The 25,943-nt window shown below is 57.0% G+C and overlaps 1 protein-coding gene across 2 annotated transcripts; it reads left to right on the top strand.

The window, feature by feature from the left end:
* The first annotated feature begins 940 nt into the window (after positions 1 to 940).
* On the top strand, positions 941 to 20,269 carry ZBTB7A (zinc finger and BTB domain containing 7A). Of its 2 annotated transcripts, none has more exons than XM_041424794.1 (3): positions 941 to 1,415; positions 13,226 to 14,433; positions 19,440 to 20,269. In XM_041424794.1, the coding sequence occupies exons 2-3, from the start codon at positions 13,241 to 13,243 to the stop codon at positions 19,885 to 19,887; spliced, it is 1,641 nt and encodes a 546-aa protein (XP_041280728.1). In that variant the 5' UTR covers positions 941 to 1,415; positions 13,226 to 13,240; the 3' UTR covers positions 19,888 to 20,269. The 2 variants fall into 2 exon arrangements, with proteins under 2 accessions (XP_041280728.1, XP_041280737.1); XM_041424803.1 differs by lacking the exon at positions 941 to 1,415 and adding an exon at positions 9,226 to 13,088.
* The last annotated feature ends 5,674 nt before the right edge of the window (positions 20,270 to 25,943 follow it).

The raw sequence follows: 25,943 nt of genomic DNA, 5'->3' as shown, positions 1-25,943 counted from the left end.
CACGGGAAGGGGGTGGGTGGCCCAGAGGAGCCCGGAGAGGTGACACGAGGGGTGACACGAGTGGCTTTGGGGGTGTGGCACATAAAGGATGACCCGGAGGGCACGGGGGAGATGCCCCGTGGGGTGACACCCGTGGGTTTGGGGGGCACAGAGGTGGCCCGGGGGTGACAGGTGGGTAAGGTGACACAGAAGGGACCTGTGGGGTGACACCCGTGGGTCTGGGGGGCACAGAGGTGGCCCAGGGGTGACACGTGGGCAGGGTGACCCCGAGGGGCTCAGAGAGGCACCAGGGTGGGGACACGGGTGGGTTGGGGGCCGGGGAAGGTGCCCCGGGGGATGGCACCAGGGGGTCTGGGGGACACCAGGGTGACCCGTGGGGTGGCCCGTGGGCAGCGTGACCCAGGCGGGACCTGGGGGTTGCCCAATGGGGACACGAGTGGGGCTGGGGTGATGTGACATGCGGCAGGAGGGGACACCGTGTGACACGCGTGGGGCTGGGGTCCGTGTGACACTGACGGGGGGAGGTGACACGGGGTGACACGCGTGAGTCTGGGGTCAGTGTGACACGCCCGGGGACACGGGGACACGCGTGGGTCTGGGGTCCGTGTGACACTGACGGGGGGCGGGAGGTGACACCGTGCGACACGCGCGGGTCTGGGGTCTGTGTGACCCGCCCGGGGACACGGGGACACGTGTGGGTCTGGGGTCCGTGTGTGTGACACTTCCGAGAGGCAGGAGGTGACACCGCGCGACACGCGCGGGTCTGGGGTCCGTGTGACACGCCCGGGGACACGGGGACACGCGCGGGTCTGGGGTCCGTGTGACACTGACGGGGGGCAGGTGACACGGGGCGACACGAGCCGGCCCGGGCCGGCGGCGGGGGGAGGCCGGTCATGGGTGGGGTCCCCCGGGGCCGCCCCGTGCGGGGGCGTCGGGCCGGGCCGTCCCCGCGCACCCCAAGGTCGTTGGCGGCCGGGGGGCGCCGGGCCGGGCCTGCCCGCCCCGCTCCGGCCCTGCGCGCCCGGGGTTGTTTTTACCCCCCTTGGGCGTCCCTTATCTCCCCCCGGCCGGCTGCGGGCAGGGGGGGCCGCGGTGATAATCCCCCCGCGGGGCTGGGGCGCTGCTGCCCGGAGGAACCCGGCGGGATAAGCCTCTCCCCCCCGCGGGACTGCGCAGCAGCGAGGCCCGGCGAGAGCTCGGCGTGAGGGGCAGCATCCCTCGGTGCTGCCAAAACATTCCCTGCGTGCCCCCGGGGACCCGGCACTGCCTTCTCATCGGTGTGTCCCCCCCCCCACCGCGGGGGCTCGGGCTCGGACGTGCTGGTTCCGCTCAGGTGCCCAAAAGTGCCGTGCCGTGCTGAGGCCCCCGTGACACAGGCAAAGGTCCCTGCCCTCTTCCCCTCGGAGCGCTGCTGGGTGAGGCTGGAGTCGGGGCGAAGTCACGGACGCGTCGCTGGGACCGTGGGCTGGCAGCTGGGCACTGCCAGGGAAAGGCTTCCTTGGCTGTGTTGTCCCAGGAGTGTGGGAAATGTTGGTTTATGAAGCTGTGACAGGAGAGGCTGGGGTTGGGTATCAGGAAAAGGTTCTTTTTTCGGAGCATGGTGGGGTGCTGGACAGATTCCCCAGGGAATGGCCCCGGCCCCAAGGATGCCAGAGCTGCAGGAGCATCTGGACAGCGCTGCCAGGGATGCGCAGGGTGGGATTGTTGGGGTGGCAGTGCAGGGCCAGCAGCTGGGCTGGGTGATCCCTGTGGGTCCCTTCCAGCTGAGGTTATTCCATGATCCCACGGGAAGCCCTGGGACTCCGGCAGCAGCCCCGGAACGTTTAAATCCCGGCGTTCCCCTGCCCAAAGCGACAGTTCCTGTTGTACGAGCCCAGGCGATGTGACTGCCTGGCCCCTGCCTGGCTCTCCGTGTTCCCTGAGCTCCTGCAGACCCTCAGGACACATTTGGGCAGCCAAAGTTTCTTTGGGCTCAAGGACTCTCGGTAAGAGTTTGCTGCCGGTCCCAGTTCAAGAGCAGCCGTGCGTTCCCCCGGCTGTTCGTTGTCCTGGCTATCAAAACCATAACTTATATAATAACTGTTTTATGGACACGGGGAGAGAAAGGTTCTGCCTGGAAGAATTTACAACCTAATGAGGGTTGAAGTTGTGCTCGGCGTAGCAACGGAGCTAAAAGGTCATCCTGGAGCTTTCCAAAAGTGTTTGGGGTGGTTGTCGGTGGAGTTTTTCAAGGAATTGTGTGATTTCTCAAGGATTCTGCCCGTCCTGGTTGGAAATTGCAGCGTGTGGGCTCTTCTGGAGGCTGAGCAGGAAGAGCTGGGCTGGCTTTAATTCTGATGGTTTTGCTGGAGTTGTTGGATTTCAACTACTTTAAAAAAAAATATAAAAGAGACCAAGAGAAACTGAGGAGTTTATTAGAGAGGAGCCTTTCTTGTTTAATATTCATTCTGGCCCCTGTTTAGGCTTGTTCTGGTGAAAGAGGGAGTGAAGAGGCGCAACCCAAACACGGGTGAGATGGTGGGATTTTTCCACCAAGCTTTAATTGCTTCAGTAACTCCAGGGAGGGTTTTGCAAGGCAGGAGCTCTTCATAAATGTGGTGGTGAATGAAAGTAGTTCCTCACTTTGCTGCTCTGCAACTCTTCCTCTGCCTTTTTTTTTTTTTTTTTTTTAATTATTAATCGTTTTTCACTCGTATTTCATCTCGTGGCCGTGGGTCTGGTGAAGATCTTTAGCTGTGGCTTCCTGAGGAGCTCTGCTCTGTGGAGGAGCTGGGTGGAATTAATTTGGCACGGTGAGGGCGGCCGGGTTCCCTTCGTGTTTGGTGACTTTTGGAAGCAGAATTAAGAATTCCAGTTGTTCTCCCAGCGTGGGAATTTGGATGTGGGCACGGGACGCAAATGAGGGGTGAAATTTATGCTGCCATCGAGGCTCTGTGGTGGTTTGGGTGCTCCTGTCTCCCTTCAAGACCTTATTTTGGGATGGAGTGCTGGGGTTTAAGTGCAGGATCGAGTCCCATGCAGGTGTCCCACCTAAAAACTGTGAAACCCTAGGTCTGCGTTTGAGACAGAGCCTAAATGCTTGGGAACTGTGGTTTAATCTTGATTAAACCTGACACTTGAGGGTTTCTCCCCATCTCGGGATGCCGAGTTTTTTGGAAGATGAGCTTGCGTGGCGAACAATTAGAACCCGACTCCTTATCTCTCCTAGCCCAGGCAATAAACAGTTGCTTTAACTACACTCTCAACCAACCTTAACCTCAAATTTGAGCAGCCCGGTCCCAGTCTGTAATTAAAATCCTTTTGACGAGCAGAACTCGGGGAAAAGGAGGAAGACAGGCAGTGTCTGGGCTTAGGGAAGCGTTTATCCCCAAGCCCCGTGGCCCTTTGATGCCGTGTCCGTCCCCGTACCTGTGCCTGCAGCGTCCCAGAGGAGCTCTGCGAGGACGTCAGCGGGAGTAAACGAGGTCAGGCAGGCTCTGGGATCCTCTGCCACAGCCGGGACGATTGTTCCTCGCCCGGGCCCTGCCCGTATCGCCTTCCCTGCGCTCGGTTTCAGTTTCCCGGCGGCTCCGGTGGCACAGCCCGCGATCCCGCTGGGGCTCGTTCCCCCGGCGGCCCGAGGGATTCGGGGTTGTCCCGCAGCAGCCCCGAGCTCTGCAGGTGGAAGGAAGGGAACTTTAGGGCTCGGCTTAATGCGACGAGGTGCGAGAAACTGGAAACTGCCGCGAGCTGCCCCGGGGCTGCCGGTGGGAGCCAAGGGCGCGTCGGTGGGATGAGCCGCAGATCCCCTGGCAATCGGCGGCTTCCCCACAGCCTGGCTTCGCCCATCCCGGGAAAAATGTGCGGCCGGAGAGCCGGGAGCGTGCCTGCCAGCCGCCTGGAACGCCGGCATCCTCCTGGGGCGTCCTCGGGGTCGTTCTCCTGCTGCTGCCCACCCCTGAGCCCACCTGTGACCCTCTCCCCAGCTGTCCCTGTGCCTGCTTTCTCCACAGCAGAGGATGCTCCCAGCGCTGGGTTTTAGCTCCCTCCTCCCCACCCTTCTCTCCACTCCTGCTCCCATTTCCTTCCTGCTTCGTGCACCTCCTTATTTCCCACCGGCACGCTGGGAAGCAGTGAGTAAATAAATGAGTTTTTTTTTTTTCCCCGTTGTTTGCTAGAACTGAGAAGATGCCAGAGGTGGGCTTGTAGCTACAGGTTGCCTCTGTGCAGTTGCTGGCAGCCTCCTGCCCCGACAGGCAGGGCACAGGGATCAGCATTCCCCCCGTGCATCCCGGCAGGGCAGCGAGGAAGGAGCTCCAGCGTTGCCAGGGATGAAGCCCAGCTTGCTCCGGGGATTCGCTTTTGGTCGTCATCACCCGGAGCCGGGAATGGCGGGACGAGCTGTCTGTTAATCCACAAACTGGGAATTACATAAGGGACTGCCCTGCCCTGCTCTCTCACCAAACTCCAGGCTTATTCTTCTATTTATTTTCCCTTTTTTTTTTTTTTTTGGCCCCCCCCTCCCCTTCCCCTGTGTGGAAAAGAACAACAGGTCAGTGAGGTGTCATTTGAGGCAATTAGATTAATGCCAGAGCCTCGGGCAGGGAATGTCAGGAGTGGCAGGGGGGACACGGGGCTGCAGAGGGAATCCTGGGCCAGGGGACAGGGACGGGTGCTTGGGAGCTCCTGCAGCAAACAGGGCAATGCAGGGATTTGGGGTTTGAGCAATTTTTAGGGCTCTGCGTTTAAAAGTCAGGAGAGATGTGACTGGGCTGGGGAACATGGAGTGAAGGGTGAATGCTGTCTGAGACCTGTGGGATGGGGGGATTTGGGATTTGAGCAGTTTTTATGGTTCTGTCAGTTCAGAGGGCTGTGACAGGAAAGGGGAAATGTGGGGTGAAGGGGCAGATGGGCTTGGTTTTTCTCAAGGAAACACTGGAGTGACTTTGGGGGGATTTTGGCTGGGGTGGGGACAGGCTTTGGCCTCTGAAGGGGAGGCGATGTCCAAGCATGAGCTGCTCTGATTTTCCTCCAACCTGGAGCAGCTGGGCCGTGCCGGGGGTTAAAGCTTCGAGTCCTCAATTGCTCCCTTGCAAAGGGGCCCCACGTTGCCTTTTTGGAAAGCAGTTCCTTATTCCTGCCTGGATCCCGGTGCCTCCAGGCTCCCGGGGCTCCCAGGTTGGAAAAGAACTCCTGGGAGAGAGCTGCTCCTGCAGCCAGCACTGCAGCACACTCAGCCTCGTGCTTTGTGCACTTCTTCCCCTTTTTCTGTGCAACTCCTGAGACTTTCTGAAGTCTTTTGGAGAACTGTGGCTGGCTCAGCCACGGCCTGGTGTTGTCCAGAACCTCCCAAAACCGGGTTTCCCACAGGAGCCACGTGACCTGTTGGAGGGCCAGGACTGCAGCAGAGTGGGCACATTTGGGTGGAAAGGGTTGGTTTGAGCAGCAAAACCAAATTTCCTTGAGTTCCTGGGTATCTGACCTTCCTGGGCTCTGGGCTGAGCTTAGATGGACTCAGTTTAGCCTGAGGATTGGGAGTTGCTGGAACAGAGGTGGATTTGGAGCAGGGATTGAGGGTCTTGGAGCAGCTCTCAGCAGTTTGAAGTTTGTTTTGTCTCAGTGCAGGGAAATTCCTGTTGGTGCTGTTGGGGACAATCCCAGCACACGGAGTTGCTGCCATGGAGTTTTGTGTTGAGGCAGAGTGTGACAACGCTGGGGATGGAGGAGCTTCTCACCCCAAAATAACCCTCACACACAGAGCTCGGGTGGGAGACTCCCCGGGCTCAAACCAAGGCACATTCCTGCCGGATTAAATCCGGCCTCTGATGACAAAGGAGAAAATTGGCAAGGAGGGCTGGGTGGAGGAACCAGTTCAGGCTCACCTTGCAACATGAGAGCAGTTTGGTGCTGTCAGGGCTGAGGGTGGCAGCTCAGGGAGGCTCTGTGCCTCAGCTGAGCTTTGGGATCCTCTGGAACAGCACCAGCATTTGGCCACTTGTCCATCGGGGTCCAGGTCCTGCCTTTGGCCAGCAGCTGGAAATGGAAGTTTCCCAGGAGCTGTGCTGTGCCCTGCGAGGAAATCCCATCCCAGCAGCATCCCAGGGAGCTGTGCAGTGTGGCATGGGGTCATCCCTCACTGCCTGGGCTGTGGAGGTGAATCCTTGGAGAAGGAGCTGTCTCTGGGAGCACCATCGGGTTTCCTGGGAGACGCAGAGTCTTACCCAGGCCTTTGGGATGGGTCAGAGTGAACCTGTTCTTGGTGGCACTTGTCCTTCCACTGGAACAATTCCATAGCTGGCTTGTCCAGCCTCGTCTGGGCCAGCTTGTGGAGTTCAGGCAGTTTGGGAAAACCAAGAGGAACGAGTCCCTTTCTTCCTGGTGGCTCCATAGCAGCATTCCCAACAATTCCCTTGGTGATGAGGAATCCCAGACCTCCAGCCCGACCATGGTTCCTGCTTTAATGGGTCTTTATTCCATCAAAGTTCCTGGGATGCTCGTGGGGGGTCTGAGGGATGTTCAGATCCAGTGCCCCATCCAGATTTCAGTGGGAACAGTTGCTCTTCCTGCCAGAAGCTGCAGGATTTGGGATTCTCCTTTCCTGCCTGAGCCCCCTGGTGTGTCCTGGCTGTTCCTGCCAGGTGCTTTAGCTGCTTCTTCCCTGGGCATTAATGACTCTTGGAGAGCTTTGGCTTTTCCCTACACAAGGGCCTGGAGTGCCAGGGGAAGGGGGATGGCTTCAAAATGAGGGCAGGGATAGATGGGATCTCAGGAAGGAATTCCTCCCTGGGAGCGTGGGAAGACCCTGAGATGGAATTCCCAGAGAAGCTGTGCTTGCCCATCCCTGGGAGTGTCCAAGGCCAGGCTGGAGCACCCTGGGATACTGGAAGGTGTCCCTGCCCATGGGATGGAGCAGGATGAGCTTCAGGGTCCCTCCCAACCCACGCCAGCCTGGGATTCTGGGATTTCGGGGATGTGTCGATCCAGGTTCTGCAGGATTTGGGGCAGATTTCCTTTCCTTGGCGCAGCTGCTCGGTGTGAAAGGGCTGTAGGAGTGGGGGGTGGCTGTGCTGGAGCTTCCTGTGCTGCCTGGGCACATCCTTCTGGAGCAGGGAGGGGAAAACCTCCCCGGCAGGTCGGACCTGGCAGGGTTTTGGTTGCGTGGTCACACCACGAGCTGTCGGGTTGGGCTGAGGCAGGGGAGGCTGCTGGGGCCCAGGAGCTCTCAGAGCATCTCAGGTGTTCTTCCTCTTCACCTTGAATTTGAGTCTTTGACTCGTCACAGAGTGGTTTGGGTGGAAGGGACCTTAAAGCCCATCCAGTGCCACCCTGCCATGGCAGAGTCACCTTCCATTGTCCCAGGCTGCTCCGAGCCCTGTCCAGCCTGGCCTTGGGATGGAGCAGCCACAGCTTCTCTTGGAATTCCATTCCAGTCCCTCCCCACCCTCACAGGGAAGAATTTCTTCCCAACACCCCATCTAAACCTGCTCTGTTTGAATCCATCCCCCCTTGTTCTGTCACTCTATGTCCCTCCCCATCTCTCTTGGAGCCCCTTTGGGCACTGGAAGCTCTCCAGAGCTCTTGCAGCAACATTCCAGCATCCAAAGGACCTACAAAGAGTGGGATGCTCTGATCTTTGGAAGGACCAGAACAATGCAACCCCTCTGAGGAACCCCTGGAGCAGGCTTTGGTCAGGGCTGTGATCTGGAGCCTCTTTGGGAGCCAGCTGAACCCTCCTTATGTGGTTCAGTCTCGTTCCTCATTCCTCACATCCCAAATCCAGAGCTGTGGTTGCTTTTCCCTGTTAAGAGCTGGGCAGGGGCTGGAGGGGATGGATGTCCATGCTGGGAAAACAGAGCCAGATTGTCCAAACCAGCCCACAGATATTTGCAGGGCGCTGGTTCTGCTCCAATCTCTTCACTTCAAGAGCTGCATGATCTTGGTCATGTTACCCCAGATGGGATGTCCAGGCAGGACAGAAGAAAGCTGGAATTCACTCTTTGCCATTGCCTTCTCAAGACCAAGGATTTCTTCCCACTGCAGCATTGAAAAGTGCAGTTTTATTTAAGATAAAAGCAGGCTGAGGGGTTTCTTTTAATCTTGATTTTTTCCCACAGTGCAATTCCTTCTGTTGATGTTCAGGGTCTTCCTCTCAGGAACATCCAGCTGGTTCTCCATGTCCAAATAATTGGGATAGCTTGGCCCTAAAGCACTGACAGCCCATTTCCTTGTTGGGAGCAGCTGAGTTTCCACGGCTCAGTGGAGTGGTTGGAATTGTGATTCTCCCAAGCAGGCAAAACACCTCCTTCCCTCCCTGCTGCCTGCCGTGCTCCAGCTCCCCGTGCAAGGTGTGTGTCCCGAGGCCCTGGCGCAGTTTTGGGTGGATCCTGGGCAGAGGGAGACCTGCTGGGGCCTGTCCTGGGCTGGTGTCAGCACAGGCACTGCCTGCTGCTCCCCGTGGCCACAGGGCTGCCTGCAGCCAGGCTGGCAGAGCTGTCCCTGCAGCTGGGAGAGGGACAGGGCACTGGGATGGGCTGTCCCTAAACAGGGACAGGTGAGGACGTGTGGGGTGTGAGCTGTTCCTAGGGCAAGATGCCTGTTTTTGGGAGTGCTGGGATCCTGTTTGGGCCTCGGGCAGCAGCCCCTGGGGTGTTTGTTTTTTTTTTTGTGTAAAGCATCGTTATTTTAATAATTCCTCCCTGGTGCTGCTGTCGAGGCTGCCTTGCCTCAGTTGTGTTTGCTCCAAGAAATCCCAAAGCAGCTTGGGATCCTTGGGCATCTTGAGCAAGGGGCTGAGTATCCCAAATTCCAGAATGGTTTGGGTTGGATGGATATTAAATATTGCTGCCATGGGCAGGGTCATCCTCCAGTATCCCAGGGTGCTCCAGCCTGGTCTTGGACACTTCCAGGGATCCAGGGGCAGCCACAGCTGCTCTGGGAATTCCTTCCCAACATCCCATCTCACCCTGCCCTGCCAGTTTGAATCCATTCCCTCCTCCCTGTCACTCCACACTCGTGTCCAAAGTCCCTGTCCATCCTACAGTCTCAACATCCACAGGCATCTCCAGAGCTCAGCTCTTCCCAGGAAATGTTGCTGTGTGGATCACAGAATTCCCTGAAGCCGCTTTGCCTCGTGCTCCATGGGAAGGGTGATGCTGATTCTCCCTTCCTGCCCCGAGCAGGTGCCAGGTGTTGCTCAAGTTCTCACCTGTGCTGCTGCAGAGGGCGGCACCCCTGCCTTTGGAAAGGGTTTTGGGATCTTTTCCGGGTTAGAGCACACAGAGAACATTGGCTGTTCCCTGTTCCCCAGGTGTGCCCAAGCTCTTCCAGCTGTGTCTTCCTGAGCCCTCCCAAACTGCTCAGCCTCCTCTAAATTTTAAGGCAAAGAAGTGAAGGGAAAAGGAAAAAAAAACAAAAAAACCCACTGAGGTTCTGTGGAAAACTGGTAATTAAAGAGGTGTTTTGTCAGCACTTTTGGTTGGGATCCCATCTTGATGTGGTCGTCTCATTTGAATGTAAATGTCAAATTCCAGAGCTCCTGGAGGAGAGGGATTGGGTGACATCCTGCTGAGGGAAGCACGAGCTCAGGGGTTTCAGTGAGCTTTGGGTGCTGCTGGGGTCTGGGAGGAGAGGGGTGAGAAATTGAGTTTAAAAAAAGAAAATAAAATCGCAGTGCTGAGGTCAGAGCTCGGGTGCTGTGTCCTGGTCTGGCCCCTCACTGTGAGAAGGACACAGGGGCTGGAGTGAGCCCAGAGAAGGGAATGGAGCTGGGAAGAGTCTGGAAAACATCTGAGGGAGCTGAGGAGGCTCAGGAGTGACCTTCTGGCTCTGCACAACTCCCTGGCTGGGGGGCAGCCAGGGGGGGTCAGGTTCTGCTCCCAGGGGACAGCAGGACAAGAGGGAACAGCCTTGAGCTGCACCAGGGCGGGTTCAGCTTGGATATTGGGACAATTTCTGCATGGAAAGAATGATTAGACATTGGCAGGGGCTGCCCGGGGAGTCCCCTTCCCTGGAGGTGTCCAAGGACAGGCTGGAGGTGGCACTGGGCTGGGGACAAGGTGGGGATTGGGCACAGCTGGGTCTCAGTGATCCTGGGGGGCTTTTCCTACCTCAGGAATTCCATTTCAGCGTGGAGGAGCAGCGTCCAAAGGCGATGGGGAATCAGCTGGGTGTAGAACATCAGCTCGGGGAGGTGGAGAACTTCCCTCACCCCCGTTCACCACCCAAAAAATGACATTTCCCCTGCCTGTGTGTGCCGGGCTGGCTTGTGGAGCTGGAATAGCCACAGCTCCGTTGTCTTGGGATTTTGGAAGCGCTGAGGGGGCCGAGAGCGGGGTTGGGGCTGCACAGGGTGTCCCACAGGGTGCCAACAATGTTCCTAAATCACTGGAGGGCTCTGCTGTTGCTCCAACCCCTCTTCCTCACGGGCTGTATTCTACCTCCATGGTTCCCTCTCAGTTGTCTGCGAGGGCCATTCCCAAACTTTCCCCCTCAGCCACTTTTGGGGTGAAATGTGGCACCTCAGCCCTGCAGAGCCACCCAGTCTGGAACTGGGGCCTGGAACTCCTGGGCAGGCAGGGAGAGACTGGAGCTGCTGGGAAATTGGGGTCAGTAGCTGAAGCTCCCCCTTGGTTGCCCATCCAGACCTTTCCTTGCCAGGCAGGGACGAGCTGTGGTTGTGCCAGTGGCTTTTGTCACTTGTCACCTGGCTTCAGCACATTCCCAAGTGGATTTTGCCCATTCCACCGTGGCCTTGAGCCCTGGTGCCATGAGCAAGCAGTGGATTAGGGGTGCTTGGAACTTCTTTTGAGTCACCCACCTTACGAAGACTCAAGAAGTTCCCAAAACCCCAAATCCAGACTTCGGAACGCCCCGTTTCCCATTGGCAATTCCTAAGCTGTTCATCCCTTCGGAAAGGGAACGGGGGTGATGCTTTAAGAACTCAATCTCTGGATGTGGCTGGAGCACCCAGGCCCTGAATCCATTCCTGGGGGGCTCGGGACGCCCCCTTTGCCCCCGCTGTCCTCGGCCACCGCGGCCGTGGGACACAAAGGCCGTGTTGTGTGCGGGGTGGCCGAGTTGGAGCGGGCTCCAGGCCTCCCTCGGCAGTCTCATGACCCTGCAGCCATTCCCACACTGTCGGGATGATTGTCCCGGCCCCCGGGCTGGGGGGGTCACCTTGCCTGGGTGCTCTGGCTGCTCGCCGTGGTCCCCAGAGCCGGGGGGTGTGGGGGACACACGCAGGACCCCTTCCCGGAGCTTCCAAACGCTGCACGCAGCTCCAATTTGCTGGTTTTTGGAGAAAAAAAAAAACTTGCAAAGCATCTCTCGTAGAGAGGAAGGAGAGGGGGGAGCTGCAGTGCTGGTTTTGGGGCTGGCAGGGATGTGGGATCTGCTCTCCTGTGTGTGGTGGCCCCAGTCAGGTTTTGGGGAGCCCTGGAGCTGTCCCGGTGGGAATGGGACACGCGGTGCTGAGGCAGCAAAGCCTCCCTGGAATCCCAGCTCAGGATTCCCTGGGATCCCCTGGGGATGCTGGCACGGGGTGACCTTGCCCAAGGTCACACCTGGAGCTGGGGCTGAGGACAGAGCAGTGCCACCGAGCAGCCCTTTCCTCCCTGATGTAAAAAACCCACGAAATGAGGGTTTAAAGGTCAAAGCCTGGAGCTCAGGAGGTGGCTCTGGAGTTGATCCCGGGTGTCTCAGGAAGCCACCTGGCTTCCCAAAGCTTGGTCTTGGTGGCAGGACTGGTGCCTGCCCTGCACATCCAGCCCCCCTGAGTCCTCCCCCCTCCTCAGCCCCATCCCGTTCCTGCCGGGAGCCGAACGCCGGTGTCCTCCTGCTCTTGATGATCCTGGGATTTGCTCCAGATCCCTTTTCCACAGCCTCAGACCTGCCTTCTCCTGCCTTTTCTCTGTGTAAAACAGGGAGGTGCCAAAGTTAAACTTATTTTCTGGGCTTAACAAAACTTTTCAAAAATAAGTAAATATGGAAAACTACTGAGGAGGCCGGGGGTGGGTGGGGGAAGCCGGAGTTGTGCAACCTGGGCTCCTGCTCCGTGCTGGGACCCGGGGCTGGGAGTTGCTTCCTGAATAATTATTGCTGTTCTGGATCCATCCTGACTCATCCGTCCCCCCGTGGCGTGGGACAGCCCACGTCCTGCCGTGCCTCAGTTTCCCCATCTGGAAATCAGGAACTTGGGTACTCCAGCCATGTGCCAGGGTGGTTTTTGGACTGGTTTGTGTGTGGATTTCTTGGCTCCTGCTGGTCCCAGGGCTTGGGATGGGGGGAATTGCATTGATTTTCCAGCAAAGGCATTGCTGCTTCAAGGAGCATGTGGATTTGCTGCGTGAGATGGACAGGAGGGAAATGTTATTCCTAATTTTTGGGATCAGAAGACTGGGATTGTGGGAGAATTAGGGGCTGCTCAGGCTCACACTCAGGCCCCAGTGCCCATTTCCCAGCAAAGGCTGGGTTTTTCCAGCCTTTGGAGTCAAGTGGATGTGTCAGGAGTGACTTTATTTATTTATCTTGTCCCAAACAAACCCTTGGCATTGGGAAGAGCTGCTGCTTCTGCTGGAACCTGTCCAGGATCCGGGTCTGGTGCTGGCACTTGGTGATCCCAGTGTCCTTTCCTCTCTCCTGCTCCCAGGAAGGAGCAGGAGCTGCCTCAGCTTCCAGGGATCAGCTCTGCTCTGTCAAACACCTGCAGCAGCAGCTTGGGGAGGCTGGGGCTCCCCTCTCCCTGCCCTTCCCAGAGGATATTCCCTGCCCACATCTCTCCAGGTGTGCTGGCACCCAGGGATGAGGGATGGGAATGGTGCTGCCGGGGATGACATCATTGTGTTGGCTGCTCTCGGCGAGCTGGGGACCTTCCCAGCAGGAATGGGAATGGGAGATGCTCCCAGAGGTGGACTGGGACGCGCTGGGGAGGCTGAGGCTGCCCCAGCCCCACGCTGGGCACAGCTGTGCCCGCTCCAGGTGCTGCCTGGCTGGCTGATGCCAGCTCCCTGCCAAGGCTTGCTGCTCTGGCCCGGATCCGCGCTAATTCAGCTGTTCTCACTCGAGAGCACCTGGGCTCTGTTCCTCCTCCTCCTCCTCCTCCTCCTCCCCAGGTAAGCACAGGCCGGGCAGGACGATGGGAGAGGCGCAGGGGACACGCGCGCTGCTGCCGGGCGCGTCCCTCAGGAATTTGGGGATTCTCCCGATGTCTCCAAGCTCTGACTCACGGCCTTCCCCTCCTTCCCCGCAGCCTTTAGCGTGGAAGATGGCGGGTGGCGTGGACGGCCCCATAGGGATCCCCTTCCCAGATCACAGCAGCGACATCCTCAGCAGCCTGAATGAGCAGAGGAACAACGGGCTGCTGTGCGACGTGGTCATCCTGGTGGAAGGCCAGGAGTTCCCCACCCACCGCTCCGTCCTGGCAGCGTGCAGCCAGTACTTCAAGAAGCTCTTCACCTCAGGGTTAGTGGTGGACCAGCAGAACGTGTATGAGATAGACTTTGTGAGTGCGGACGCCCTGTCGGCGCTGCTGGAGTTCGCCTACACCGCGACCCTCACCGTCAGCACTTCCAACGTCAACGACATCCTCAACGCCGCCACGCTGCTGGAGATCCCGGCCGTCAGGGATGTCTGCACGGATCTCCTGGAGAGGAAGATTCTGGCCAAAAATGACCAGATGGATACAGTAGATCAAATTGATCAGAGGAACCATCTCAGAGCAAAAGAGTACCTGGAGTTCTTCCAGAGCAACCCCGTGAACGGCCACCAAGGCAGCTTTCCGTGGACCAACCCAGAGTTGAGAGACCTTCAGAGACTGAACTTCCGAGGCCAAGAGGAGGAGGAGGAGTCGAACTGCAATGGCCTGGACTTCTACTCGCAAGCCACCCCAACCGAAAGACCAAAGGCAAGTGACTGTGACCCCGACAGCAACCCGGCCATGTGGCTGGACCGCGAGGACGAGGAGCCGGTCAGCGGCGGGATGTTCTCCCCTTCCCAGAACGGACATTACAGCAGCCGTGGCTTGGCCACCCCGGGAGAAGAGGAGGGGGGCACCCCCAGGGGCCCTCTGGACCCGCAGGAAGCCGGGGACTCGCCCAGCTTCATCCCCACGGGCACGGAGACGGAGGACGATGCCAGGGAGGTGGATGACCTGGCCGCCAGCGCCCTGCTCCAGCAGATGATCAACTCGGTGGGGCGGCAGCAGCTCGGCGACGACGACCGCAAGGACGAGGACGGGGTCATGGATTATTACTTGAAATATTTCGGCAGTTCCAGCGAGGGCGACGTGTACCCGTCCTGGTCCCAGAAGGTGGAGAAGAAGATCAGGGCGAAAGCATTCCAGAAGTGCCCCATCTGTGAGAAGGTGATCCAGGGCGCCGGGAAGCTGCCGCGCCACATCCGCACCCACACCGGGGAGAAGCCCTACGAGTGCAACATCTGCAACGTCCGATTCACCAGGTACGGGCCGGGCACGGGGGCTGTGCCACACCTGGGGCTGTGCCACACCTGGGGCTGTACCAAACCAGGGGCTGTGCCAAACCCAGGGGCTGTGCCAAACCTGGGGCTGTGCCAAACCCGGGGCTGTGCCAAACCTGGGGCTGTACCAAACCCAGGGGCTGTGCCAAACCTGGGGCTGTGCCAAACCCGGGGCTGTGCCAAACCTGGGGCTGTACCAAACCCAGGGGCTGTGCCAAACCTGGGGCTGTGCCAAACCCGGGGCTGTGCCAAACCTGGGGCTGTACCAAACCCAGGGGCTGCACACAAACCTGGGGCTGTACCAAACCCGGGGCTGTGCCAAACCTGGGGCTGTACCAAACCCAGGGGCTGTACCAAACCCGGGGCTGTGCCAAACCTGGGGCTGTACCAAACCCAGGGGCTGTGCCAAACCTGGGGCTGTGCCACACTTGGGGCTGTACCAAACCCAGGGGCTGTGCCAAACCTGGGGCTGTACCAAACCCAGGGGCTGTGCCAAACCTGGGGCTGTGCCAAACCTGGGGCTGTGCCACACCTGGGGCTGTGCCAAACCTGGGGCTGTACCAAACCCAGGGGCTGTACCAAACCCAGGAGCTGTGCCAAACCTGGGGCTGTACCAAACCTGGGGCTGTGCCAAACCCAGGGGCTGTGCCAAACCCAGGGGCTGTACCAAACCCAGGGGCTGTACCAAACCTGGGGCTGTGCCAAACCTGGGGCTGTACCAAACCTGGGGCTGTACCAAACCCAGGGGCTGTGCCAGACCTGGGGCTGTGCCAAACCTGGGCCTGCACACAAATCCAGAGTCTGCACACAGACCTGGGGCAGTACCAAACTCAGGGGTCTGCACACAAACCCTGGGGCTGTACCAAACCCAGGGGCTGTGCCAAACCCAGGGGCTGTGCCAAACCTGGGGCTGCACACAGACCCAGGCACTGCACCCAAACCCAGGGGTCTGCACACAAACCCTGGGGCTGTACCAGACCTGGGGTCTGCACACAAACCTGGGGTCTGCACACAAACCCAGCCCACCCCTCAAGCTGGGAGCCAGCACAGCGCTGGTCCTGGGTGATTTTATCTCTGTGTTCAGCTCATTTCCATCCTAACTGGTGAGTTGTGGCTGGAGGCCAAAGTTTTCCAGGGAGCAGTTTGGGGATGTGACACTTGAGCTATCTCAAGGGGCCTGACTCGATGGCCAGTGCCACCATCCTGCTGTCCTGACTTGCTGAGCTCTGCTGGAAACCCGACATGAGGGGGAAACAGAGCTGCAGCTCTTGGTCTGTCCATGGTGGCCGAGGCAGGAGCAGGGGGATCGTTTGGGCATGGCTCCGTGGCGTGGCTGAGGTGCTTGGGTTGGAAGGAGGTTGGACTCGTGTCCTTGGCAGACCGAGCTCTGCAGCCCCGGTGCAGCTCCCGGGGGCGTTTGCCACGGCCCCGTTCCTAATCAGGGCTGCTCTGCTCCCTGCCTGGGCCACGGGAGCACCAAAGAAAGGGGATATTGTTTGGGTTGCTCCGGTTCACTCCGGTCCGCGGCCGGCGCCGCCTCCTCTGCCCGGGCGCTGCGGCCGGGCCGGGCCGGGGGTCCCAGCCTGGAGCGAGGGGCAGCGGGGGCTGCCCGGGCCTGGGGGCTGCTCCCCTCCCTTGCCCTGCTCCCTTTCCCTTCTCTTTCCCTTTCCCTGCTTCTGTTCCTTTCCCTGCTCCCTTTCCCTGCTCCCTTTCTCTTGCCTTTCCCTGCTCCCTTTCCCTTCTCTTTCCCTGCCTGCTTCCTTCCCTTTCCCTGCTGTCTTCCCTTTTCCTTCCCTTCTCTTTCTCTGTCCCTGCTCCTTTTCCCTTCCCTTTCCCTGCTCCTTTCCCTTCCCCTGCCCTTTCCTTGCTCCTTTCCCTGCTCCTTTTCCCTTTCCCTGCCTGCCCAGATGTTCCCCCTGTGCCCCTTCCCACAGCCCAGGCCGGCCCTTCCAGGCCCCGGGTGCTTTGGGGGCTCCATCCCCTGGGGCTGCTCCGTGTGGGATCCCTGTGGGATCCATGTGGGATCCCTGTGAGATCTGTGTGGGATCCCTGTGAGACCCGTGTGGGATCCCTGTGGGCTCCGTGTAGGATCTCTGTGAGATCCGTGTGGGATCCCTGTGAGATCCATGTGAGATCCCTGTGGGCTCCATGTAGGATCCCTGTGAGATCCGTGGGGGATCCCTGTGAGATCCATGTGGGATCCCTGTGGGCTCTGTGTAGGCTCCATGTAGGATCCCTGTGGGCTCCCCATGTGGGATCCCTGTGGGCTCCCCATGTGGGCTCCGTGTGGGCTCCGTGTGGGATCCCTGTGGGCTCCGTGTAGGATCCCTGTGAGATCCATGTGAGATCTCTGTGGCTCCATGTGGGATCCCTGTGGGCTCTGTGTAGGCTCCATGTAGGATCCCTGTGGGCTCCATGTAGGATCCCTGTGGGCTCCATGTAGGATCCCTGTGGGCTCCGTGTGGGATCCCTGTGGGCTCCGTGTGGGCTGCCTGGGCAGCAGGGTGCAGCCGGAGGGGCAGAGGCCGTGTCCTGCCCCTTCCCCTGGTCCGGGCCGCGCCCAGCCCACGCTGGAGAGCTGAGGAATGCAGATAATGGCAGGGGCAGGGTGCCAGCCCTCCCTCCCCGCTCCCCCGGCCCTGCCACGCGGCACCTCCCTGCTCCGGGGGCTGGGGCTGATCCCGCAGCGATCCCGGCCCTGCCACGCGGCACCTCCCTGCTCCGGGGGCTGGGGCTGATCCCGCAGTGATCCCGCAGTGATCCCGTGATCCCACTGTGATCCCACAGCGATCCCACCGTGATCCCACAGCACAGTGATCCCGCAGTGATCCCGTGATCCCACTGTGATCCCACTGTGATCCCACAGTGATCCTGCAGTGATCCCGTGATCCCACTGTGATCCCACAGCGATCCCACCGTGATCCCACAGCGATCCCACCATGATCCCGCAGCAATCCTGCAGTGATCCCACAGCAATCCTGCAGTGATCCTGCAATGATCCCACCCCCTGTGCACCATCCAGGGCACTGCAGCACCTGGAAATGACACAGGGTCCCAGGCAGCTGCTGGCACTGCCAGATGAGGATTTTGGGGAGGGGGAGTTGGTGGGGCAGTGCTACCTCATCCTTTTCCATCCTGCTCCCATTCTGTGGGATGAGAGCCCTGCTCCCATTCCTTGGGATGAGAACCTGCTCCCATTCCATGGGATGAGAACCTGTTCCCATTCCATGGGATGAGAGCCCTGCTCCCATTCCTTGGGATGAGAACCTGCTCCATTCCTTGGGATGAGAACCTGCTCCCATTCCTTGGGATGAGAACCTGCTCCATTCCTTGGGATGAGAGCCCTGCTCCCATTCCTTGGGATGAGAACCTGCTCCCATTCCTTGGGATGAGAACCTGCTCCCATTCCTTGGGATGAGAACCCTGCTCCATTCCTTGGGATGAGAGCTCTGCTCCATTCCTTGGGATGAGAACCTGCTCCCTGCTGGCTCCCAGGTGCTGCCACCTGTAACAAAAGCTGCTTTTCAAAACCACCAGATTCCAGCCAAAATCCATCCTCCTGCTTCTTCCCACAGCAGGTCTGGGCTGGAGAAGCCTGGACAGGGACAGGGAGCTGTCCTTGGCATCACTGTTCCCATTCCCCAGTTTTATTTTTCTTTTGCTTCCCTTCCCCATCCAGGTCCCACGGCTGGGAATCAAATCCCTTCCCGGTTGCGTGGGCTGGAGGGGGTTTGGGCTGTGGCAGGAGGAGCAGCGGGGCTGTTCCAGCCCGGTGTTCTCCAGCCCGGCCCTGCTCTGGGAGTTTTTTTTTATCCCTGGCGTTTCCTGGTTCCTCCGCGGTCGCAGGGGGAGGAGCAGCTCTGATAAAAAAAAAAAAAGAGAGAGAGTTAGGGGGTTATAAAATGCCAAATATTAATTTCACAAGGCGCTTTGTGTGTCACGGACACGACCTTGGGGCTTTGATCCTTCCCTGGAGCTTTAGGATTTTTGGGATCCTGTGGGTAAAGGGAGAAGGTTCCGGGCTGGGATCTGGGTGATCCATCCAGGAATGGGGTGGGTCTGCTCGGGAAGGGTCGGGCAGGAGGGGCTGCCCTGCCTGCCACGTGCTCGGGGCTGGGTCTGCCTGCAGGAAGCAGCGATGGCTGCGCCCCACGCGGCCCCAGCTCGGGGCTGGGTCTGCCTGCAGGAAGCAGCGATGGCTGCGCCCCACACGGCCCCACTGAGCCCTGGGGGTCTGCTGAGCCACGCGTGACCCCACAGCTGTGATCAGCCCCGGGCTGGGCAGGGTGGGACCCCACAGCTCAGACCCCACAGCCCTGCTCAGACCCCATATGGGGCAATGTGGGACCCCATAACCCTGCTCAGACCCCACAACCCTGCTCAGACCCCGTATGGGGAAATGTGTGACCCCATATCCCTGCTCAGACCCTGTACGGGGGCAATGTGTGACCCCATATCCCTGCTCAGACCCTGTATGGGGCAATGTGTGACCCCCTAACCCTGCTCAAACCCCATAACCCTGCTCAGACCCCACAACCCTGCTCAGACCCCGTATGGGGCACTGTGTGACCCCATAACCCTGCTCAGACCCCATGTGGGGCACTGTGTGACCCCATATCCCTGCTCAGACCCCATAACCCTGCTCAGACCCCGTATGGGACACTGTGTGACCCCACAGCCATGCTCAGACCCCATATGGGGGCAATGTGTGATCCTACAGCCATGCTCAGACCTCTGTATGAGGCAGTGTGTGACCCTACCCTCACACCCTGCACTGGGTGATGCTTGGCCCCATCCCAGGATCTGCTCATCCCCGTGCCAATGCCCATCCCAGGAGCTGCTTTGCCCTGTACCAGCTCAGCCCCATCCCAGGAGCTGCTGAATAAATACCCCTAAGAAAGGAATGCAAGTCAACACATACAATGTGAAAACAGAAAATGGAAACTAAGCAACACCCCCAAATCCCTGACTCCCCTTTGTCCCCGCAGGCAGGACAAGCTGAAGGTGCACATGCGGAAGCACACGGGCGAGAAGCCCTACCTGTGCCAGCAGTGCGGGGCCGCCTTCGCCCACAACTACGACTTGAAGAACCACATGCGGGTGCACACGGGGCTGCGGCCGTACCAGTGCGACAGCTGCTGCAAGACTTTCGTCCGCTCCGACCACCTGCACAGGCACCTTAAAAAAGATGGATGCAACGGGATCCCGTCGCGGAGGGGCCGCAAGCCCAGGGTCAGGGAGGCCGGGGCCATGCCCCCCACGCCCACGGGCAGCGCCGAGGACGGGAGCTGCGCCGCCGAGCCCGAGGACACGGAGCAGCAGCAGCAGCAGCAGCAGCAGGAGGAGCAGCACTTTGAGGAGAATTCCAATAACGAAGCGCCGGGATTGAATGTAGCAGGAGGGTCGGATGAGGGTAACGCGCAAGGACTCTCCTAAACCAAAAAAAATAACAACAGCAAACCAACCCTGACCGATGAAACGAAACAACCACCTGAAAAACAAAGTCACAAAATCTAGTTAGTACTTTTCCTCCGATTTTTCTCTTTAAAAGATGTTTCTCTCCCTTTTTTTTAAGGAAAAAAAACAAACAATGATGACGACAACAAAAAAAAAAAGAAAAAAAAAAAGAGAGATATTATATTAACGTTTTCCAATCTTCCCATCGTAAGCGGGGCTCTCCCCCGAGGATCCCTCATAGCCAAGGACCTTTTTTTGGAAAGGCAAGGACGCTAGGGAAGCACGAGGTGGGGATGGAAAGTGGCTCTGTCGCATGGAAAAGAGCTTCCATGTAAATCCAAAGCTTTATTTTGTGTCCAAAAGAAAAAAAAAAAAGGAGTGGTAGGAGTTGGAAGGGCTGTGGCAGGGCGGGGTTTGGGATTTGGGGGTCGGGGGCTCCTTGCCAGGAGATCGGGGTCAGGATTTGGGGTCTGTCCCCCCAGCCCCCGCCAGGCTCAGTCGGGCAGCGAGGGCTCCGGGTGGGGAAAAAATTGCTGGAAAAATTGCTGGAAAAAATTGCCTAAAAAACCACAAAAATCATGTGAGAGAGGGCAGCAGGTTCGGCAGGGTTTGTGTCGGGCACCCGGGGCTGGGGACACGACGTGGGGACAGGGCTGGGGACAGCAGGGCAGGGGACAGCAGGGCTGGATTCTGTGTCCATCCCTCTGTCTGTCCCTCTGTCCATCCCTCTGTCCGTCCCTCTGTCCATCCCTCTGTCCCTCCCTCTGTCCATCCCTTTGTCCCTCCCTGTCCCTCCCCATGTCCATCCCTCTGTCCCTCTGTCCATCCTTCTGTCCCCCTGTGCATCCCTCTGTCCATCTCCCTGTCCATCCCCATGTCCATCCCTCTGTCCCTCTGTCCATCCCTCTGTCCCTCCCTCTGTCCCTCCCTGTCCATCCCTCTGTCCATCCCTCTGTCCCTCCCTGTCCATCCCTCTGTCCCTCTGTCCATCCTTCTGTCCCCCTGTGCATCCCTCTGTCCATCTCCCTGTCCATCCCCATGTCCATCCCTCTGTCCCTCTGTCCATCCCTCTGTCCATCCCTCTGTCCCTCTGTCCATCCCTCTGTCCCTCTGTCCATCCCCCTGTCCCTCTGTCCCTTCCTGTCCCCCCCCATGTCCCCACATCTGTCCCCACCCCGCGGTGCCCAGGAAGTGCCTGAGTCAGCCCAGCCCCCGCTGCCGGCAGAATTTGGGGCTGGGGGGTCCCAAATCCTCTCCCCCCACCCCCCCAGGGAATTTTTCTTCCCTCCCCACCCAGGGAATTTTTTCCCCCCAACCCCCCCAGGGAATTTTTCCCTCCCGCTGCCCCAAAAACGCCTCCAAATCCCTTTGGCAGAAAGGTTCTTTGGGGTCTCGCTTAAAAAAAAAAAAAAAAAAAAAAAGAAAAAAGAAAACAAAGAAGTCTTAGCACTTTGCGATGGAACGGGTACTTTGAGCTCACTTTATCTTAATTTAAAAAAAAAAAAGCAAGATTCAAGATGTTTACAAGTCAAAAAAAAAACTTTAAAAAAAAAAAAAGACTTCTACGGAGAAAAAAAAAATATTATTAAAAAAAAGCGCCTAAATTTATTTTTGTAAGAAAAAAAAATGTGTATATATATATATATATTTAACAAAAAAAAACCTAGAAAAAAATACAAATAGAGGCAGAATCCAAGTGAGATTGGAGGATGGGAGGAAGATGCTAATTAGGTTCTGTGACGTGCCCTGACCCTCGGGAATTTTAAAGAGAAAAAAATCCATGGAAGCTTGAATTTTAGGCAGGAATCCTGGGGGTTGTGGCTGGCTCGCTGCTCCCCACGGCCTTGGGGGGTTGGTTGGTGGTTTGGGTTTGGTTTTTTGGGTTTTTGAAATTTTGGTTTTGTAGAAATAATTTCATTTTTTTCGATTTTGTTTTAGCCAGTGCCAGCGCTGAGGTGTTGGGATCCCTGTGGGTTTGGAAAAATCCCAGCTGGGGGAGGGGGGCTCCCAGCAGGGATTTGGGCCCCAAGGAGGGATTTGGGCTCTGAGCAGGGATTTGGGCTCCGAGCAGGGATTTGGGCTCCAAGGAGGGATTTGGGCTCTGAGCAGAGATTTGGGCTCTGAGCAGGGATTTGGGCCCCTGTCCCCTCTGGCTTTGTCACCGCGGAGCTCCCGAGGCTCGGGGTCCCCCCAGGGATGGGATTTCCTGGGAAGGGGCTGCAGGGATTTGGACCCCCAGGGATTTGTGTCCCTCCCCTTCCCCCTGTGGGCAGGAAATCGGGGATCCCTCCCCGAGCCGGGATTTGGGATCCGGGCCGGGAATCCCAGCTGGCAGCACTGGCTGAGCTTTTTTTTTTTTTTGGGAATATGCAAAGAAAATTCCGTGTGGATTTGTAAATAGAGACTTGTGGAGGTTCCTGTTGTGCTCGGGGTCTTGGGCTCCTCTTGTCCCGTTTTTTTTTTGATTTTTATTTTTTCTTTTCTCTTGGGATTTTCCCACCCTCGCTGCTGCTGCTTTTCCTTCCCCCCTTCCCAATCCCGAGGGAATTTTGGGGGTTTTTGGGGAAGCAGCAGTGGGAGGGGGTGAAGGGGGTGGGATCATCCAGGTGTGCAGAGAAAGGGGGAGAAAAAAGGGGAGAAAAAAAGGGAGAATTGTAAAAAAAAAAAAAAAGAAGGAAAAAAGGGGGGAGCAAGGGAAATTGGAGGGGAGAAATAAAAGAGGGAAAATAAGGGAAAGAAAAAGGGGGGAGAAAGAAAAATGAGAAATGAAAGAAGGAAAAAAAAAGGGGGGGGAAATAAGAAGGAATAAATTGGGGAGGGGGCAAGGGGAGAAAAATAGGGAAAGAAAGAAGGAAAAAAGGCAAAAATACAAAGGAAAAAGAGCACAAAGGAGGAAGAGGAGAGAGGAGCAGACTCAGGATGTCCCCGTGTCCCCCCCGTGCCCCCCACTGGCAACACTTTAGCACAAGGTGAAGTTTGCACTAAAAATAAATCAAGAAAAAGCAAAAAAATTTAAAAAAAAAGCTCCAAACCCCCCAAGATTGTCCCTGTCCCGTTGCCTTAAACCCCCACCCCAAAATCTGCCCCCCCCCCGTAGCTCAGCATTGAGATTTTTGTCTTTATTCTGATTAATTTTAATTTAATTTGAGTTGGTTTTTGGTTTTTTTTTTTTTATTTTTTTTTCCTTTTTTTGGATCCAGGTTGGGATGAAAGTGTTGCCAAAGAAAGTGCTGAGTTATGGTGGGAAGAGAGAGGGAGAGAGAGGAATAATAATAAAAGTTATTATTAATAATAATCACGATAATAATAAATGATGGAATAATAAAAATTGGATCGAAGCCGAGCAGGGGCAAGGGGAAAATAGGGAGGGGAAAAAAAATAAATACTTTTTTATTTTAAAGAGGAAGAAATTTGTGAGTCCCCCCCCACTTTCCTCCCCCCGTCCACCTCCCCTGTGGGGGCTCAGCCCGGATTTAGGGGGGTCAATCTGGGTTTGGGGGGCTCAGCCCAATTTTGGGGGGGATTAATCCAAGTTTTGGGGGGCTCAGCCCAGGTTTAGGAGATTTAATCCAGGTTTGGGGGGCTCAGCCCAATTTTAGGGGGGATTAATCCAAGTTTTGGGGGGGGCTCAGCCCAATTTTGGGGGGTTAATCCAGGTTTTGGGGGGCTCAGCCCAGGTTTAGGAGATTTAATCCAGGTTTGGGGGGCTCAGCCCAATTTTAGGGGGGATTAATCCAAGTTTTGGGGGGGGCTCAGCCCAATTTTGGGGGGTTAATCCAGGTTTTGGGGGGCTCAGCCCAGGTTTAGGAGATTTAATCCAGGTTTGGGGGGCTCAGCCCAATTTTAGGGGGGATTAATCCAAGTTTTGGGGGGGGCTCAGCCCAATTTTGGGGGGTTAATCCAGGTTTTGGGGGGCTCAGCCCAGGTTTAGGAGATTTAATCCAGGTTTGGGGGGCTCAGCCCAATTTTAGGGGGGATTAATCCAAGTTTTGGGGGGGGCTCAGCCCAATTTTGGGGGGTTAATCCAGGTTTTGGGGGGCTCAGCCCAGGTTTAGGGGTTTACTCCTGGCTTTGGGGTCTGGGGGTGCCGAGGGAGGGGCTGCCCCCCCTGCTGGGTTGGGAAGGGACAGATTTGGGGTTTTTCCCCCCAAAATGGGCTCGGGGGGGGGGTCCTGCCCCCCCAGACTGAGCAGGAGGGGCTTCAATTCTCATTTCTGCACAGAAAGGGCTGATTCCCCCTCCCCACCCCAAAAAAAAAAGAGCAAAACGGGATGGAAATTTTGGGGCGGGGAGGGGGCAAAATGCTGCATTAAATTGTGTTTTATATAATAAAATGATTATCTATATCTATATATATATATATATATATATACACAGCAAGAGCTGAAATGTCCCCAGGGACGGGGGGGACACCGAGCTCGGCCCGGGGACCCCAAAGGATGCTCGAGGTGGGGCCACTTTATTATAAATATTAATTTTATTTTCATTTTTTTTTCCCTTTTTTGGTTTTTTTTGTTGTTTTTTTGGTTTTTTTTCCTGCGTCTTTCTATATAATCTATTAAAGAGATTCTTTATCTTCAAGCACTCGCAAAGGTTGCAGCGGTTTTTATGTGTTTTTGCCAGTTTTTGGTTTTGTTTTGGTGAGGGTTTATCTCGGGGGGGGGTGGGGCGGGGAGGAAAAGGAGCGAGGAAAGGACAGAGAGAGAGAGAGAGAAAAAAAAGAAATATAAAGAAATATATTCAAAAAAAAAAAATAAATCAATAAAGCACAGAAAAGACATTCCATAGATTGTAACTTTGATAGTTCTTTATAAAGTGGGGGGAGATGAGGAAAAAAAAAATAAAAACTATGACAAAAAACGACAAAAAAAAAAAAAAAAGAGAGAAATAAACTATATATTAAAAATACACCTGGAGCCTGGATTTCTTGGGGGAGAGAGGATGGAGGCTCTTTTTTGGGGGGTCCCCCTCATTTTTTGGGGGGGGGTTGGTGGGGTTTTAATGATTTTGGGGATTTTTTTGCTGGTTTTGGGGGTGGGGAGCCCCGGCTGGGGGGAGCAGGGCAGGGGCTGGAGGTTCCCTGGGGTTTTGGGGGGTCCAGGGGCTGTGGATGGGGGGATTTTGGGGGGGATTGCCTTTATTTTGGGGGGATTTCCTTTATTTTGGGGGGATTTCCTCTATTTGGGGGGATTTTCTCTATTTTGGGGATGTCCAGGACTGCACAAGGGATTTTTAGGGGAGTTCCCCTGGTTTTGGGGTTTCCAGGGTTGTGTGGGGGGGTTGTTTTGGGGGATTTCCCAGATTTTGGGAGCTCCAGAACTGCACTGGGAATTTTTTTTGGGGGGGGTCTCCCTGTTTTTGGGGTTTCCAGGGTTTTGTGGGGGGGTGAGGGTTTTTGTTTTTTTTTTTTTTTTTTTTTTTTTTTTTTTGGGGGGGGGGGGTTTCCCCTATTTTGGGGGCTCCAGAACTGCACAGGGGATTTTTGGGGGGATGTTTCCCCCCCATTTTGGGGTGCCCAGGGCTGCTGTGGGGGGCTCTGTCTCCACCCGTGGCCGTGCCTCAGTTTCCCCCAATGGAACAAAGCCGCCCCTCCCTTGCAGAATAAGACCAAAAGGGCCCAGCCCCACGTGCCCACCCCAAACCTGAGCAGGGCACAGCACGGGGTGACCCCACACCCCAAAAAATCCCCTAAAAACCTCCAAAAAATACCCCAAATCCCGACGCGGCCGTGGGGACAGGAGCCAGCCCGACCCCCCCCCGGCAGCGCGACCCCCCCGGAGGGCACGGCCGAGGGGAGGGGGATTAATTTGTGTCATAATCTGCCTTGTTCGGGCCGCGAGCGCGGCTCTGGGGCTTTATCCCGGGATTTGTGGCCGAGTCGCCGTTCTTAGCGAGACGCCCTAATGCCACTTAACACCTGGGAGCCGCGATTTTCATTAGCGGCGTCAGGGACAATTAGTAAAGGAATAATTAGGGCAGGGACAGCCGCTGAAGGGTTTAAGCCCCATATGTGCCTGAGTGTGCGCGGGGGGGGG

Source organism: Onychostruthus taczanowskii, unplaced genomic scaffold (assembly GCF_017590055.1).
Source record: "Onychostruthus taczanowskii isolate IOZ18803 unplaced genomic scaffold, ASM1759005v1 scaffold112, whole genome shotgun sequence".
Classification (NCBI taxonomy): Eukaryota; Metazoa; Chordata; class Aves; order Passeriformes; family Passeridae; genus Onychostruthus; species Onychostruthus taczanowskii.
This window is presented reverse-complemented; position numbering and strand designations above follow the sequence as displayed.

Coding starts and splice junctions, on each gene's coding strand:
- ZBTB7A (XM_041424794.1), top strand. CDS start 13,241: ATGGCGGGTGGCGTGGACGGCCCCATAGGGATCCCCTTCCCAGATCAC. Junction 14,434..19,439: donor TGCAACGTCCGATTCACCAG/GTACGGGCCGGG, acceptor TTGTCCCCGCAG/GCAGGACAAGCTGAAGGTGC.